At 44.0% G+C, this 17,246-nt stretch overlaps 1 protein-coding gene across 1 annotated transcript; it reads left to right on the top strand.

The window, feature by feature from the left end:
* The first annotated feature begins 1,721 nt into the window (after positions 1–1,721).
* On the top strand, positions 1,722–9,543 carry LOC137522083 (zinc finger protein 862-like). Its single transcript, XM_068242110.1, has 4 exons — positions 1,722–2,283; positions 4,433–4,516; positions 4,611–4,711; positions 7,574–9,543. Exon 4 carries the CDS (start codon positions 7,588–7,590, stop codon positions 9,541–9,543), a length of 1,956 nt encoding a protein of 651 aa, XP_068098211.1. The 5' UTR covers positions 1,722–2,283; positions 4,433–4,516; positions 4,611–4,711; positions 7,574–7,587.
* The last annotated feature ends 7,703 nt before the right edge of the window (positions 9,544–17,246 follow it).

A 17,246-nucleotide genomic window follows, 5' to 3' on the forward strand; every position in this document is an offset into this window, starting at 1 on the left:
GAAAATCCAGCAAACTGATCTGATGATTCATGAAGGTCAGGACAGCCCGACAAAACCAAATTCCAAGACCGAAACAGTCAGACCCAGAACCTCCAGAACCATCAGTACTGCGAGTTTTAGAGTGATACCCATCAGAACCGTGATTTTCAGAACAATGCCCACCGGAACTCTGAGCGATACCCACTACTTTCCAGGCAATGTCCAGAAATGCCAAACCTTTCAGCGCAACGCCTACCGGAACTGTCCTCTTCAAAACAGCATTCACTGTCGAATAAGTCCAAGGTACCAGGGCAAGTTTGCTTAGATATCTCCCAGAACACTTTGAAGCTCCATAGAGACCCCAAGTGATTAGAATGCCCTTTAAGCTTGCATGGAGAACTATCAAGACAACCTATGTAACTCAGGACAATTCAAAAGCCAGGCTTACAAGGTCAATGATCGAGATCAGGGCTTTCAGGAACCTGAACCATATCTGGGCATGCGGGTAGACTGGCAATATCAGGACATGTCACACCCAAGGAAACATCTGAGTACGTGTCTGAGCATGGTGACACATAAGACACATCTGGGCATACTGGCACACAGTACTTCTGGGCACACTGGCACAAGAGAAACTTCTGGGCATGTCAAGGAGCTGCGGACCTCAGAGTCAGTCACAACAAGACCGTAACCAGAACAGGGCAGGGAGCCATCATGATCAGACTTCACAGTCACTGGACTCTCACTAAAGAATTCAGGATCAGACTTGGAAGTCACTGATTCAACTAAGGCTAGTGACAAGCCATGTTTAGAGGTATTAACAGGACAGGACAAATCTTCTGGTATATGCACTGAACTAGATCAGGCCTCCATGACTTCCTCTGAACGAGACAGAGATTCATCATTAACTACAGTGGACTGGAGCTCCAAAAGAGCTGCCAAGCAGGTCGCTTTATCAGCAACCCCCACTGAACTCGGCAGAACTGGGGAACTCGTGGGCAGGAAAGGAACCCTGGAACTTTTCCCATACTGGACAGAGAATCAAAATTCTCCAAGATACAAGGCAGGACTTCAGGAACACTCACTGAACAAGACTGAAATCCTGAGACCTCTGCTATATTTACCAGAGTCAGAATTATCCATGATACAGGGCAAGACTTCTGAAACATTCAGAGAACAGGGCTGGGATTCCCTGGCTGCTACTGCTTCAGACAGGGATTCAACGACATTAGCTAGGCCAGACTGTGTACAGGGTAAAACCACTGAAGCATTTCCTGGACAAAGTAATGATTCTGTGACTTCAAGTTCACATAAGAAAGGCTCTGAATCATTCACTGAACCAGACAAAAGTGCTGAAACAGGAGGATCAGAACTAGGGTTGCCACCCGGCCGGAATCTCCCCGGCCCGGCCGTTAAAACAGTTTAAAAGCCGGCACCGGTATTTAATTATTTCCGGCACGTCATTTGCCGGTAAAAATTAGCCCCAGGCTGATCACCTTCACACAATTTCCTCCTCTCTTCTCTCGGATTGGCTGGTCAGTACTGCCAGCCAATCAGAGGAGTGGCTGTATTTTTGCCGCGCTGCTGAGGACTGTGGGAGGAGGAGGAGGAGCCAGGACAGGGTGTGACAGTGAGAGAGAGCTCGGAGAAGCTGCAGCAGCAGCCAGCAGAGGCTGCAGAGCACATGGCCTGCCTGAGTAATTGCCACTGACTCCTCTCAGCTTGCCTTGCCGCAGCCTCACACAAGCAGCAGCCAGCTTGTTCAGCGGAGGTCGGAGGAAGTCACAGACAGTGACTGGGGAGTGTATGGAGGTGAAGTCACTTGCCAGGCTGGCCAGCTGCTGAGCCAGAGACTAAGGAGAGAGAGAGAGACAGACCAACAGAGGACGACAGACAGAGAAGAGAGAGAGGGAGGCTGGAAATTTTCTGCAGAGCCCAACCCCCCAGGCAACTCGTGGAGAGCCAGGACTTCAGTAGAAGAAGAGAGAGAGAGAGAACGAGACCCAGCCAGGCCTGCCAAACTTCAAGAGACACTGTGACACAGTCAGACAGTGCTATCTGATTCTGGGAGCAAGGCAGCAAGCAAAGACTCAGCCTCTGAGCCTCATCATCAACCAAAAGTTCCAAAAGGCAGCTGAGGCTGAGCTGAGAAGAACAGAGTGAGTAGACAGCAGCAGCTGCCTGGATTGAGCCTGTCCACTCACTCACTGTCCAGAGGGATTGGGATTTGGGAATCCAGTGTGAACTGAAGAGGAGAGCAGCACAGAGCCAGGCACCCAGTTGGCCACTTACAAAGCTAAAGAGGTGGGTAAAACAATCTTCTTTATATCCTGCTATAATATCAGTCTGTCACCTAGTGCACAGAAGTGCCTGTCCTTATTGCTATGCTGTCTTAAAGAAAGTGTACAGTCAGTACCCCCTGAGATCATGGGGGGTTGGGGGGATTCATACATACCTGGTGCAGTGAGGCTTCCTTCATACCTTTTGCTCCCTTGCCATCCATGGTCCTCCTGGGCTGCGTCGATTTCTCCGCTAGAGTCCACTGAAATTTCTCCAGTTTGGGCCAGTCAGCAGTGTATGTGCAGTTTAGCTGTGTGTTCGCCCCATCCCTTTTCTGTTGCTGCGTAACCCGCAAGGTCGATTCATGCATGCGCAGTTTGCCCCGACTGGAGAATCTTAGAAAACCCTATCAGAGGTTTGAAGTGGCCAGGAAGGATGACAAGAAAGGAAGGCAAAGGTTTAAAGGGGCTGGAGGAAGCTCCAGGTCACCGGCGTAACTACCGGGGATGCAACCCCATCAGCTCTGGGGCTCGCCAGCCGTGTGCGGGGGGAGTGCTGCTGCCTGTCCAATTCTGGGACCCCCCAGCCAGGTGTTGAACTAGACGCGGCATCTAATAGACGCCGTTCCAGTTCATTCCCCGAAACCCTCTCCCGGGAGGCAGAGCAGGGCTACGGGAAGATGGCTGCTGAAGCCCTGCACTGGAGACTATTTGTGTCTCCAGTACAGGGCTTTGGGCACCATCTTGCCATAGCCCTGCTCTCTGCCTGTCAGCGCGGGAGATGTGCTGCAGGAGGATCGTCGGGGGATCTGCGCATGAGAGGCCGGGAGAGGAGACTTCTGCCAGGTGAGTGAATTGTTTTTTTTCTTTTTTACAGGCGGATTTTATTCTGGTGACTGCTGCCCAGTGTGAGATTTTTCTGGTGACTGCTGCCCAGTGTGCGATTTTTCGGTGACTGCTGCCCAGTGTGCGATTTTCTGGTGACTGCTGCCCAGTGTGCGATTTTCTGGTGACTGCTGCCCAGTGTGTGATTTTCTGGTGACTGCTGCCCAGTGTGCGATTTTCTGGTGACTGCTGCCCAGTGTGCGATTTTCTGGTGACTGCTGCCCAGTGTGCGATTTCCTGGTGACTGCTGCCCACTGTACGATTTCCTGGTGACTGCTGCCCACATTGCGATTTCCTAGTGACTGCTGCCCACTGTATGATTTTCTGGTGACTGCTGCCCACTGTACGATTTTACTGGTGACTGCTGCCCACTGTACGATTTTACTGGTGACTGCTGCCCACTGTACGATTTCCTGGTGACTGCTGCCCACTGTAAGATTTCCTGGTGACTGCTGCCCACTGTAAGATTTCCTGGTGACTGCTGCCCACTGTACGATTTCCTGGTGACTGCTGCCCACTGTACGATTTCCTGGTGACTGCTGCCCACTGTACGATTTTCTGGTGACTGCTGCCCACTGTACGATTTTCTGGTGAACGCTGCCCACATTACGATTAATTTCTGGTGCATTACGATTATTTTATGGTGAAACGCTGCCCCATTACGATTATTTGGCACCTATAGGGCGGGGGCCCATCCACAATGTAAGGTTTTCAAATGTTCATAAGTTAAAGTGTACCTGAGAGCAGGAATCACAAAGATTTTATACTTACCCGGCGCATCCTCCAGTCCAGCCCCATGAGCACCGCTGTGTCTCTCGCCATCCTCCCGGGTGGCTCCTTTCGGCTGCAATAAGCCCCGGTAACTGACTGAATGTGGACGGCCGTACATGTGCAGAAAAGCCTGACTGACGTGACTGAGCCAATTACCGGAACGAATAACCACAGAATGGAGGCACACATCGGTACTCATAGGGCTGGACTGGAGGAAGCATAGGGAAAGTATAAAATATTTTTGATTCCTGCTCTCAGGTACACTTTAACTTGCCAGATGCCATCTACACTGTACTGTGTGACTATTCATTGGAGACTGAGTTAAGGTGCCCATACATCACTCTGTTGCGGCCTGATCAACTTTCCAGTTTCCTAATCTCATCAAATCAGTGCAGCACCAATTCTATTCCGATTTAATAAGATTATAAAATTGGAAAATCGATCAGGCTGCAATATAAAATAATATTGATTGTTTTGCCACTTATGTTTATACTGAGTTCTTTGTCATTTCTGCACAGGATTGTGATGGGCAAATAGCCCTCTTCTGCACCCGAGGTGAACCCTCTACTGCACCCTGCTATAGCTTCTAACACCAATTGTGGGTAAGGGTCTGTTTACGGTACTCTACAGTATATCTCTGTTATAAATGTAGCCATGCATATTCATCAGCATGAGTCTTCTCTCCATTTCTTTTAGTGTTCAGCCTCCAGTGTTTATCACAGGACACAGGCTCCTCGGGAGAGAAGAGACCGGGAGTGGCGCCTGGCGGTGGAGAGAGGACACGTGCAGGTGAATAGGTGAGTGTAAGCTCTGCTGTCTACACTCTACATAGAGGGATACGTAGATGGGGGGGTGGCAGGCTGATATGTAATGAAAAGCTGTGCCTGTTGTGGGAAAGGATTTTATCTCTCTCATGCTTGGTACACACTGAGATTTCCTGGCAGATCAATTATTTCCAACCTGTACGATCTAATTTCTGATAGATTTCTGTTGCTTCAATAAGAAATCGATCGGAAAAGATTGGACATGGTGGAAATAATTGATCTGACAGTACATCTGCCAGAAAATCTCAGTGTGTACCTAGCATCACATCCTGTTTGAGAGAGATCTATCTGGTGGCCTTTTATTAGTGTTTGGCCAACTTTTCCTGTAAGTGGTGTCTGTATGCACTGGTTGAGGGCACTGCGTCTCAAATATACCAGGGTTTGAAATCCTGGCTGAAGTCACTACCTATTCAGTTGTCCTTGGGCATGACTCCCTAACACCTCATGGATGGTGCCAATGAGCGCGCCCTAGTGGCTGCAGTGTATTGAGTCTAGCAGGAGAAAAGTTCTATACAAATGTTACTGTTATTCCCCCAAAAAGTCGCAACGCAACTTAAAGGGAACCAGAGACGAAGCACCCTCATGTATTTTACCATATATATCAGTGGGAACATTAGAGAAAACACCTACCTTGCTTTCTGTTTCATTCTGCACTGCACAGCTTGCTTCTAATCAGCCCTGATAAAATCCCCGACTGAGCATTCAGTCTGGCTTTGCTCAGGAATATTTATAGCTCAGTCTGTGTTCTCTGATGTCTTTTCAAGTCCAAGCCTGCCCCCTTCTGGCTCTGCTCAGGAATCATTATAGCTGAGTCATTTATAGCAAAGCCAGACTAAATGCTTAGTCGGGGATTTTATCAGGGCTGATTAGAAGCAAGCTGTGCAGGGCAGAATGAAACAGAGAGCAGGGTAGGTGTTTTCTCTAATGTTCCCACTGATCCATATGGTAAAATACATGAGGGTGCTTCGTCTCTGGTTCACTTTAATGCCCCATTATCGTCGCATACAGGCAATGAAAAGTATGCTTCCAACTCATTACTGAGCATGTGCAAACAGTCCAACGCAGCTAATAACGTGTATAACGCACAGCATGCAGCACTTTCACTTAACGTGCAGCGTTACTAACCGATGCAACGTGTGCACTGTGAATGGGGGATTGATTTTTCATTGCAGTGAGTTATTCTGCGTTAAATGTTGTTTTAACGTGCAATTTTTAACGTCGCACTGTGAAAGAGGCCTGAGAGCTAAAATCAAGCCAAATGGATCCACAATAATCAATTTTTAGTTGGTCGTAAAATAAATCATCATAACACAGACTGTAACATGGATCAAAAACTGAGTGATATTTGAATGATGTATGGCCAGCGTACAGGTAAAAGTTTAGACATTATTTGCATATTAAGGCTAGGTTCACAGGTTCTCAGTTGCGTTGCAGAAAAATACTGCATATCAACTAAATTCCCACACAATTCTATGGGGCTGTTCACAGTAATGGATTGCGTTATTCTAACTTGCTGTATGCAGGCTTTGCATTAGTCTATGGCCAGTCTCCATTGCAGTTCACACACATTTTAACACATGCGTTATGCAACTGACCGCTGTGATTTCAGCCTAAAAGTGGAGTCTTCCAAGTATGTTCTGTTTTTTATGGGGGAAGAGGCGGGCATGGCATATTCCAGAATCTTCTGTATTACTAAGGTGTGTGTCAGAAGTTCTGGTGGCTTTAGACTGCTGGTTAGTTGATTCCCAGCTAACGGTCACTACCGTATATAGGTTTATAAATGAATCTGAGAAATGTGACACTTTTTTTTTTTTTTTTTTTTCATGGTATTGCTGAAGATATGCATATGGTATGCATTATCTTTCTTGCTTGGTATCACAGCAATGGTATATTTTCATAGTTGGCTTTAGTTTCAAGTGTGTAGTCCATGTAGGCATTGCATTGGTATCATGTGCATTATTGGCTTAAATTGTGTATTGCACAGCAGCATTATAGCGTAGTGGTTAGCGCTCTCTCCTTGCAGTGCTGGGTCACCGGTTCATACCTCAGCCTGGGCACTATCTGCAAGGAGTTTGTATGTTCTCCCCGTGTCTGTGTGGGTTTCCTCTGGGCACGCCAGTTTCCTCCCACATCTCAAAAACATACAGATAAGTTAGTTGGCTTCCCCTTAAATTGGCCCTAGACTATGATACATACACTACACGATACATACATAGACATGTGACTATGGTAGGGATTCGATTGTGACAATGTACTCTGTACGGTGGTGCTGTGTAATATGATGGCATTATATAAATACATAGTAATATTTTTTGCCTGATGGTTTTTCATGTGCATCGCCCTGTGGTAATGGGGATTGCATCAATATTGTGTGGTGTGTTCTGGCTTGGTATGGCTGTACTGTCATATTTGCCTGTATTGTCATGTTTGTACTGCATCCCGATCCTGTGCATTGTAATTTTTTGCAAAAGTGTAAATGACTGCAAGGGGCTCAGAACCCATCATACAATTAAAAATATACAAAATGAGCATAAGCATCAGTTCAAAATGTACTTTTTATTATTGCTACTATTATGCTTGTCTTCAATATATGTAGATTAATTCTTTGTTCACACATCCTTTAAGTGAGCAAGACTGGCCAAAATGGCAAAAGTCTCTACTTTGCGTACATACAGAGTAGAATTCAATATTAGGACTACTTTTAGCAACTTTGTTGTTTTTTTTGTTGTTGATTTTTCTAAAAAGAACTCTTTTAACATATAAAATAGACCAGCTTTGAACAGGAACTTTCATTACAGCATACTAATAGATTTCCTTTTTTTTTTTTTATCCAAGATGCCAATACCAAGATGAATAGTACTAGAAAAAGAAGCACCCCCTTTAGCCACGAGCACTCGCCACCAAGAAAGACCCGATCCAGGAACTGCACTTTTAATAAGGAGTGGCTTCACAATCCAGAATTTAAGTCATGGCTGGCTCAAACCCCTGATAACAATTCTGCACGCTGCACAGTATGCAATAAAACATTTGGTGTGAAATTTGATGGCATTGATGCTGTCAAGCAGCATGCTAAGGGGAAAAAACATATCTTTGCCATGCAGTGCAAGAAAAAAAGTAATATAATTGAAAAGTTTTTCCCTACCAGTCGTAGCACTGATCAAGATGTTGTAAGTGCCACAGAGCTTACCCAAGTATTCCATGCCGTGCAACATCACCACAGCTACCTTTCCACAGATTGTGGAATGAAGTTAAATGCCAAATTGTTTCATGACTCCAAACTGTCAAGCAAAATGCATCTAGGTCGTACAAAAATGGAAAGCCTTGTGAGCAACGTTTTAGCTCCTTATGCCATTCACAGGGCAGTCGACGAAATAAAGAGTTCTGGCTACTTTGCTCTCGCAACTGATGCCAGTAATAAAGGAAACAGGAAGTGTTTCCCATTGGCAGTGCGGTACTTTACCAAGACTTCTGGTCTTTGTGACAGATTACTTGACTTTTATGAAGATCCTGACGAGTCTGCCACAGGTATAAGTAACCATTTAATTCAGGCACTACAGGCCCTGGATTTAAGTGTGAGCAATGTGATAGCCTACACCGCTGATAACGCTTCAGTAAATTATGGTAAAACATGCTCTGTTTATAAAAAGCTAAAAGCGATCCAGCCAAATCTCATCCAAGCAAACTGTAATTGCCATGTCATTCATAATACTGCAAAATATGCCCTTAAAACTTTGAGCTATGATGTGGAAAATCTGGTCATCAAAGTTTTTAATGAATTTTCATGTAGTGCTAAAAATGTGACAGAATTAAAAGCCTGCTTTGATTTTACTCACCAAGAGTACCATAAAGTCCTCCGTCATGTCCCAACACGTTGGCTAAGTCTCTTCGCTGCTGTTGAAAGGCTGCTTCTAAATTGGCAAGCTATTAAAATGTATTTTCTAGAGTGTGGGGAAGAAAACTGCCACACCGTTATTTGGAGCTTTATTAAGGATCAAGAAGATGGTATGAGTAGCACATTAACACTGCCAGAGTGTTATCTTTTTTTTGTCCATTCATTCATGGCTTTTTTTTCAAGATCTATCAAAACATTGGAAAAAGATTCACTGACATCCCCAGAACTGTACTCTGTAATGCTAGATGTCCAAAAACAATTGCAGAACAGAAGAGAAGATCATTTTTTTGGCTTTAGAGTAAACCTTGACTTGCCAAAACTTCCTAATGAACAACAGAGGGCCTTTAAAAAAGAAGCGTTGAGGTGTTTTGACAGAGCATTGGAATACTTAGAGAGGTGGTTCAGCTTCGAAATGTCACCCTTCAAAAGTTTTTCATGCTTCGATTTTATGAGCATTCCCACATTGGATGATATAACAAAAGCATGTGAAGTTCTGCAGATGAATGAGAGAGCCTGCAGTGAAGATTTGTATAGAGAATTTTGTTTACTGAAGACAGCAATGCCAGCAATAATGCAAATGGAAGACCTTTCCTGTTCAGAAAAGTGGCTAGAGTTTTTCAAAAACACAGAGGCCCCCAATTTACTTTGCATCGTGCAGGCTGTCCTGGCTGTTCCTTGCAGCAATGCATTTGTGGAACGTGTTTTCAGTGTAATGAATAACTTGTGGACTGATGAAAGAAATCGGTTGAGTCTGCCAATAGTCAAGAGTGAACTCTGTATCCGGTACAACTTGATGGTTCCTTGCCTTCAGTTTTATGACATGGTGATAAAAAACCGTCACCTTCTCAAAGCTGTTCGATCAAATTCCAAGTACACCTTTAAGAAATGCAACTCTCAACCAATAGAGGAATAGTCTGAGATATAAAGGTGGAACTACAGTTTCCTAGAGGACATATTGTTGCCAAGCCCAAATTGCTTGACAGTTTGGAGTCATGAAACTTTTTTTTGCTAAGATTTGTCTAGTTGGACATCCTTTTGTCCAGTAATTGGATTGAAATATTACAGCTTTTACGTTTCTTTGAATTGTGAGGGTAGAAAAATTATCGAATGAAGCCCATGGTGGTCTTGAATACATTTTCATGAGTGTCGTGACACTGCTTGTAGTTCCTCCCATTCCCAGTCCCCAGTACTCTTACCTCCTGGGCATTCCAGAACTTCCTCATGCATGGTGAATGAAAGCACTTGCTATACCTGTGCATATGCGTCTCACTCTTGCGCTGTTCTAAATTTCATGGTGCCACTTTGACAGGTTCCTCCAAATACTTTACTAGAAAGTTCCCCAAAGACTTAGAGGACCGGGAACTTTGGGGGACAATGAGCAGCGTTAGAAGACTGAAGAAAGGGTAATCGAGGCCACCAATGGGGTTCATTCATTTTCTGCTGCCCCTTCTGGTTCTAGTTCTTAGCCTGTGAATTCACCACACCTTTTTATGAGGGGATTGCCCAGAATATGATACTGCAAAAGATGTAACAGAGGAAACCAAGCAACCCAGAGCTATGAAACGTATCAATTTTATTTCACTGCACATAATCTACATGAAGTTAACAAACCATATTAAATCCCCTTAAAGAGAACGTGAGGTGGATATTTTATATGTTAAGCGAACACAGAGGCCTGTTCTGTGCATAATGACATGCCTCTGTGTCTCTGTATTGCCTCTAGTCCCCTGCGGGGTCTGCTGTGCCCCCCGAAAAAAGCGCTAGGCTAGTAACAATCTGCTTATTGATAGCTTTGTATTTACCTGCAACCTGTCATTCTATATCGGCACCCCCGCCTTTGCCCACCTCCTTGTGCTTCTTCCGATCGAGAAGCTAGCCGGGACCTGGGAGGTACTTCCTGGAGCACTGGCTGGAACACTTTTAGGACAGCCCATGTAAGGATCCACCCACTGACACGTTTTACCTGCCCACTACATGGGCTTGACAGATGCTGGTGTACACCAATGAACCACTAACAGCAGGAACACCCAATTTTTGCAAAGCTTAATCCACTCTATGTCAATCGCCCTCTAAGCCAGGTAAGCCCATACATGGGTACATATACTGCTGGGGTGACTCAAGGTAACAAGTTTACTCGCTGCCGATTGAATGTCTGTCCACAGGTCCAAATTCTGGATTCAGAGATGGAAATTCTGGCTCTGAATGTGGAAGTGTATGCCAATGGAGCCCACTAGCATGCAGGTGGAAGCCAGGTTAGTTAGCCCCGCATTTCCCGCTTTCGCCTCCTGCACTCTGCAGGACTTTATTACAAGAGTGTTTTGCATCATTTGTCAAGCCCATGTAGTGGGCAGGTAAAAAAAAAAAGTCAGTGGGTTGATCCTTACATGGGCTGGCCTAAAAGTGTTCCAGCCTACTGGCCCCCTTACACCTCGCTTACCTGGGATATACTTGTGCAGGAGAAGCAGAGGAACCAGCTGTGCTGTGACCATGTTGTTGGTGGCAGTGGTAATGTATGCTGAGAAGTTTAGGTTATTGTTCTGTCCACAGCTTGGTCATTATTTTAAAAGCTCTTGCTAATGTAATGCTATGGGTGGGTTCACATATTTGAGCAATGTGATTTTGTAAAAATCCCCCATAGCATGGCATCAGCTAGAGCTTTTTAAAGGGAAGGTTCAGGGACGCTGTGAAAAAAACAAAAATCCAAATCCACTTACCTGGGGCTTCCTCCAGCCCGTGGCAGGCAGGAGGTGCCCTCGTCGCGGCTCCGCAGGCTCCCGGTCTCCTCCGGTGGCGCGCCCGACCTGGCCAGGCCGGCTGCCAGGTCGGGCTCTTCTGCGCTCCAATGTGCGGCTCACTGGTGCGCGCTGACGTCATCGGACGTCCTCCAGGCTGTACTGCGCAGGCTCAGTAGTTCTGAGCCTGCGCAGTACAGCCTGGAGGACGTCCGATGACGTCAGCGCGCACCAGTGAGCCGCACATTGGAGCGCAGAAGAGCCCGACCTGGCAGCCGGCCTGGCCAGGTCGGGCGCGCCACCGGAGGAGACCGGGAGCCTGCGGAGCCGCGACGAGGGCACCTCCTGCCTGCCACGGGCTGGAGGAAGTCCCAGGTAAGTGGATTTGGATTTTTATTTTTTTCACAGCATCCCTGAACCTTCCCTTTAAATCACTATCGCTTAAAAAGCTCCTTCAGTTAGATTTGTGTTCATATATTATTACATTCACGCAGACGTGCAATGCAATAAAATTGATGTTTCATATCTTGTGTTGCTTAGTTCCCTCTTACATGGCCTAACTTATTTGTGTAAGTTTTTCAGCAACACTTCCATATTATACTTGCTGAAAAGTGGACACCACACTGGTAGTGGGCTAAGACCCTTACTCATATTGGAATATTACAGCATTTGGATTTCAGTGTGGCACAAATGTAAGTCATGGACAGAAATGTGATATGCATTATTGATGTTGGTCTCCTATCAAGTTATTGTATACGTATTGGAGTATGCTATATAATGTATTAACCTGTAGAGATTGAGCTGTAGCTGCCACACAGGTACAGGTTTTTAAGTTCTGCTGGTTATATGTCCTAGAAGTCAATTTATTTGTGCTGGGGGTGCCTCCTTTGCCTTTCCTTCTACCCTCCAAACTACCCACTGCAGGGTTTCCCTGCATTACTTCACAATCTGTACCCTTCTAAAAGCTTATCAGAAAATGGGAGATCCTCTCCTTCCTCACTGTTAATGCATAAAACATACCTAAAGTGAATAGTGAAATGTAGTAGAAAGTCAGCTCTGTATAGTACAGAGGCTTCCTTGATCCTCCTCAAGCCCATAAATGAGTCCCTCCAAGGAAATTCAACAAGGCCTTGTTGAATATGGTTTTGTGGCTGCACTCCTGTCAGAGTATGAGCTTCTCTGTACTGGACGTGCATGCGTATGGTCCATGCATGCCCAGTAGAACAAAGCCACTTGTGCACCACTTTTTCCTCTGTGCACAAGCAGCTTTGTTCTAAAGACCATGCATGGACCATACGCATGCACGTCCAGTACAGAGAAGCCTGTACTCTGTGTAGCTGATCGTGGCAGTAGCCTTGAGTAGAATCTGGAAGCCTCTGGATTATGCAGAGGCTTCTTAATACTTAAAGGAGTTCTTCCGCGAAAAAAGTAGGCAGTTAAAAAATGTGACAGATGACAGGTTTTGGGCCAGTCCATCTTTTTAAGGGGGATTCTCAGGGCTTTCTTTGTTTTCAACAGCATTTCCTGAACAACAGTTGCAAAATGTAACTGACATAATAGTGTGCAAGTGATTAGGGAGGCCGGCTGGTATCTTGCTATTTTGGCAGTTAAACTGTTCAGGAAATGCTGTTGAAAACAAAGAAAGCCCTGAAAATCCCCCTTAAAAAGATGGACTGGCCCAAAACCTCTCATCTGTCACATTTTTTAACTGCCTACTTTTTTTCGCGAAAGAACCCCTTTAAGTATGTTGCATTTAAACTGTTATTCCTCACAGGTTTGCTTTTAAGATCTGTACACAAGTTAGTTTTGTCTATCGAAACTGTATTTTGGTCCTGGGAGAGATAACTTTGATCACTATTCATGGCTGCTGTCTTCTCTCCTAAATGGGTGCTGCTCTGTTGTCCATGCCCTTCTCCTTTCCATAGACCTACATATGCTGCCTAACTGCTGAGCTTCCCATGTGTGCAGAGCACTGTCTGCCCACAAAAAAATAAGCAAAAATCATTTCAGCAAACAATCTTGCTCCAGGAATCCAAAGTTTTACCAGGCCTGACTTGCAGATTACTGATCACTAAAATACTTTAAATGGTGCACAGTTGCCTTTTTTTGGTCTGTTTTTCTTATTTATGTTCATAGAAGTTATTTGTGATGTTTAGAACTTAATAGCTTTATCCCTCCACCTGGACTGCACAACGGTGGGATATCCTGATGCCCCTAAGTACTGTTCATGTGATGGTCAGAAAAGTGTGCTTTTGATCCTGTATCTCCCAGACCTTTCAATTTACCTTGCCCGTACTGTGGGGGATCCCCACCATCACTGGGAGTACCTTGATCCTCTTTCCTAGCAACCATTGCTTTATATCATAAGGCCACTTGTGTTTCCCAGTTCAGGCATGAGAACGCATACGGTTTACCTATTTAATTAGTAAATAGTAGTGAAATAACCAACATACAAGAGATATAATCAGAAATGTAATACTAACTTGCTAGCTGTTACTTGCGAATGGTGGATGTGTACTCTCACCTGGTCTAAACCAATCTGGGATGCTCTGATGCAATCCATGAAAACAAACGTCTGTCCCTGTACTTCCCCAGATCCTTTCTTTGATCCTGCTCATACAGCAGGAGAGATGAAGGCTTCCTGCTGTCACTGGGCATCAGCTCATCCTCCTTCCTAGTAATGATACCTCAAAAATTCACATGCACTTCCTAGCTGAGGGTGCTCATGTTGTATTGGTGCATGGTCACTGATGTTCTCTTATGTAAAAAGGTGTAAACATTGTCAATTTACTCTACAGGCTGACTCAGTTGCTAGAGTCTATATATTACCATGTGTTATGGGTATGTTTCTCAAGCATTATTTCCTAACCACTGCTAATAGATTTGTTAACGTTAATCTAATGGTTGTGTGCCCTAGCTTGGATCAAACAATGGCTTGATGTCCTGATGCCCTCAAACACTGTCTATAAAGCAGTCAGAATGCACATTTAGAGTTATGTGAATTGCGGCCTGTACTTTTCCAGACCCCTTCCTTTGTTTACATATGCCATGGGGGGGGGGGGGGGGGGATTGAGAACTACCCACCATCATTGAGTGTTAACTGTCCCTTTAACCCATACATTATATTACAAAACCACTTGTTCCTCATGATCCAAGTATGGGTGTTCATGCTGTTTTACTGTTAGAGTCTCTTATGTTAAGAGGTTTTGAAGTTTGTTTCTTTTGTTTTTATCACCACATAATTCTTGTGAATTAAATAGGTGAACAGCTGGGAAGATTTAGTTCTGTTATCTGTATTACATAGTTTTTGACATTTCAATAAAACATTTGAAATTCTCAGTCATCTTGTGCTATTTTGGAAATCAAGTCTAACAAACCACGCCTACGTTTAGGCCACACCCCCAGGCCACACCCCGTAGCCGGTATTTTTTTACACAAAAGGTGGCAACCCTAATCAGAACACAGAATTTGTGAATCTGAACTCAAGTTCTTCAATTGTGAAACTGGAAAATTCAGATGCTGGAATTCTAAAGTTACCAAACGGAACTGCTGAGACTCATAAACTGAAGAGCTGGAGTAGTCCGCAACAGACTGAGTGAATCTAGTGGTGTCTGCAGGATCATATTGCTTGCAAGATGCAGAAAACAAATCAGAAGGAATTTGGTTGTACTTTTCCGCAAAACGTTTTGCGATCAATTTAACAATTTCCAGAGGGTTGTCCAAGATCTCCTCACTTTCATCAGCAGCTACCTCAGCCCAAGTTCTCTTCTTGCTATCAAGCAGGTATAAGATAATAAACCTCAACTGTTGATATGCTGTAGCTGATCTGAAAAAAAAGGACATGAATTCATAATTTTGCAATTCTGCAAGAAAGTCAGAAAATAATTGTTGCCTCCATTATAAATAGTAAAAGAAGCAAGATGTGCATCTTCTCTTGGTTGTCTGGAAGAAAAACTGACAGGTGAGGTCGTTGCTAGTGGCAATGGAGAGACAGGACTGACATTAGTTACTGAGTATTGCACATGCTGACTACTAGAGAGATCATGCAAAACCTTTTCCCAAGCATCAATCAAAAGCATCACAAAGTCACGCATGCACATACCCATTTTAATTAAAGTAGACTAAGACTCAATGCATGCATTCAAGAATGTATCACTCTTAGCGGTGTAGTATTCATAGAACGATTTCCATTCATACTCCAATTCATAAATGAATGCTTCAATTTCCTATTTCTCAAATGGAGGATCCCATTCACTCTTGACAGGAGCTGAAAAATTACCCTGAGCATAATTTACAGCTTGAACTGTCTGCATGGAGATATCAGGAACAGTAATGGACTTAGTCTGGTACTTCTGCAGGGGAATGTATGAAAGGAATAGAAACTGACAGGGAATTGGCTTGACTGGCTGGATAATTACTAGGGAATTTCTTTGCAGGATCTGCAACAATTCCTGCACTTCAGAATCGGCAAATCCCCCTGCTGCACAAAAAACTTGATTTGCTCAATACTCTGTAATATTTCATCATAAGAATATTCAAACAATTGTTTAAAACTAAATATTTTATCCTCCCTGGCTAGCAAAGAAAGGTCATTGGTAGTTTCATAAAACCATTTAAGTCCCATGACTGAAAAATGAATTTCAGTATCTCCTGGTGACAGAGTATTACTAGAGCTCAGATGCGCTGTTGCTATAGGCAACAGAGCATCAAGATTTGCAGATTTAGAATTTTGATCTGCTGTTGCCAGAGGCGATGACAACACAAACTGAAACGGTTTACTTAAAACATTAGACATTGCTGTTCTAGGTGGCTGCTGCACAGACGAGGCAATATTTTTAGTAAAGTTACCAGGCGTACAGATTGCTTTTGGATGCTGCTAAAGAGACATCTGATTGACTAGCAATCAGAAGTTCATTGTTTTCACCTCATTTATGTTACATTTTTAAGCTCCCAAAGAGCAAAAAAAAATGTGATTAAGGCAAGAAAAGTAATATTGAAATTAAGTAAATCAGGTACAACTTACTGAAAGGTTATTTTTTATTATTCAGGAGAAAAATAAGTATTTATGAGAAGTTTTGTGAATAGACCCCGATGTCTTTTTGTCATCTGATCTTTTCTCCTTTTTCAACTGGAGATTTTAGATGTAGGACGGTATTGTTGAATGTTAAAAATCAAGGCATATAAACTCTACCCTGTTATATCGTTCATCTGCAACTTCTGCACAATTATTTTTACATTATGTTTTATTTTTTATTTTTCAATGGCATAGCCCCCTCCCCCCAGCCCTTCCCCTGTCCACCATGAAGATTGGTATAGCTCAGAATGAGCTATACCATCCTTCATGGATCATAATATTGGGTACTATTCTCCAAAAGGGAATGGCAAAGCCATCTTTGCAAAATGCCCTTATTCAATATCAAAAAAGAGGGGCTCATCCCTATGTCTTGCTCACTGAGTTGGAACTAAGTACCTCCACACCTGTAGGTAGGCACTAGGTAGGACTAATGGTACATACACATGCTAATCTGAACCTAGTCGTGGTGGACTATTGTAATATACTACTTTGTAGATTACCAACTAACAGACTGGCACCACTCCAATCTGTACTGAACTCGGCTGCTTGATTCATCTTTCTTCTTGCTCTTCCACTGCTTCTCCTCTCTGTCAAGTTCTTTACTGGTTACCAATTAACCAGAGGATCCAGTTCAAACTCTTAACCCTAACCTACAAAGCTCTCCACAATCTTATCTCCCCTGTACATCGCCTCACCAGTTTCTAGATACCAACCCAATCGCAATCTCAGATCTAAAAACAAGGAACACCAAGAGCCCCAATAGTGTAATATGTACTGGTAAATGGTTACTAAATAGAGTAAATATTAATA

The sequence above is a fragment of the Hyperolius riggenbachi genome, chromosome 6 (genome assembly GCF_040937935.1).
Source record: "Hyperolius riggenbachi isolate aHypRig1 chromosome 6, aHypRig1.pri, whole genome shotgun sequence".
NCBI lineage: Eukaryota > Metazoa > Chordata > Amphibia > Anura > Hyperoliidae > Hyperolius > Hyperolius riggenbachi.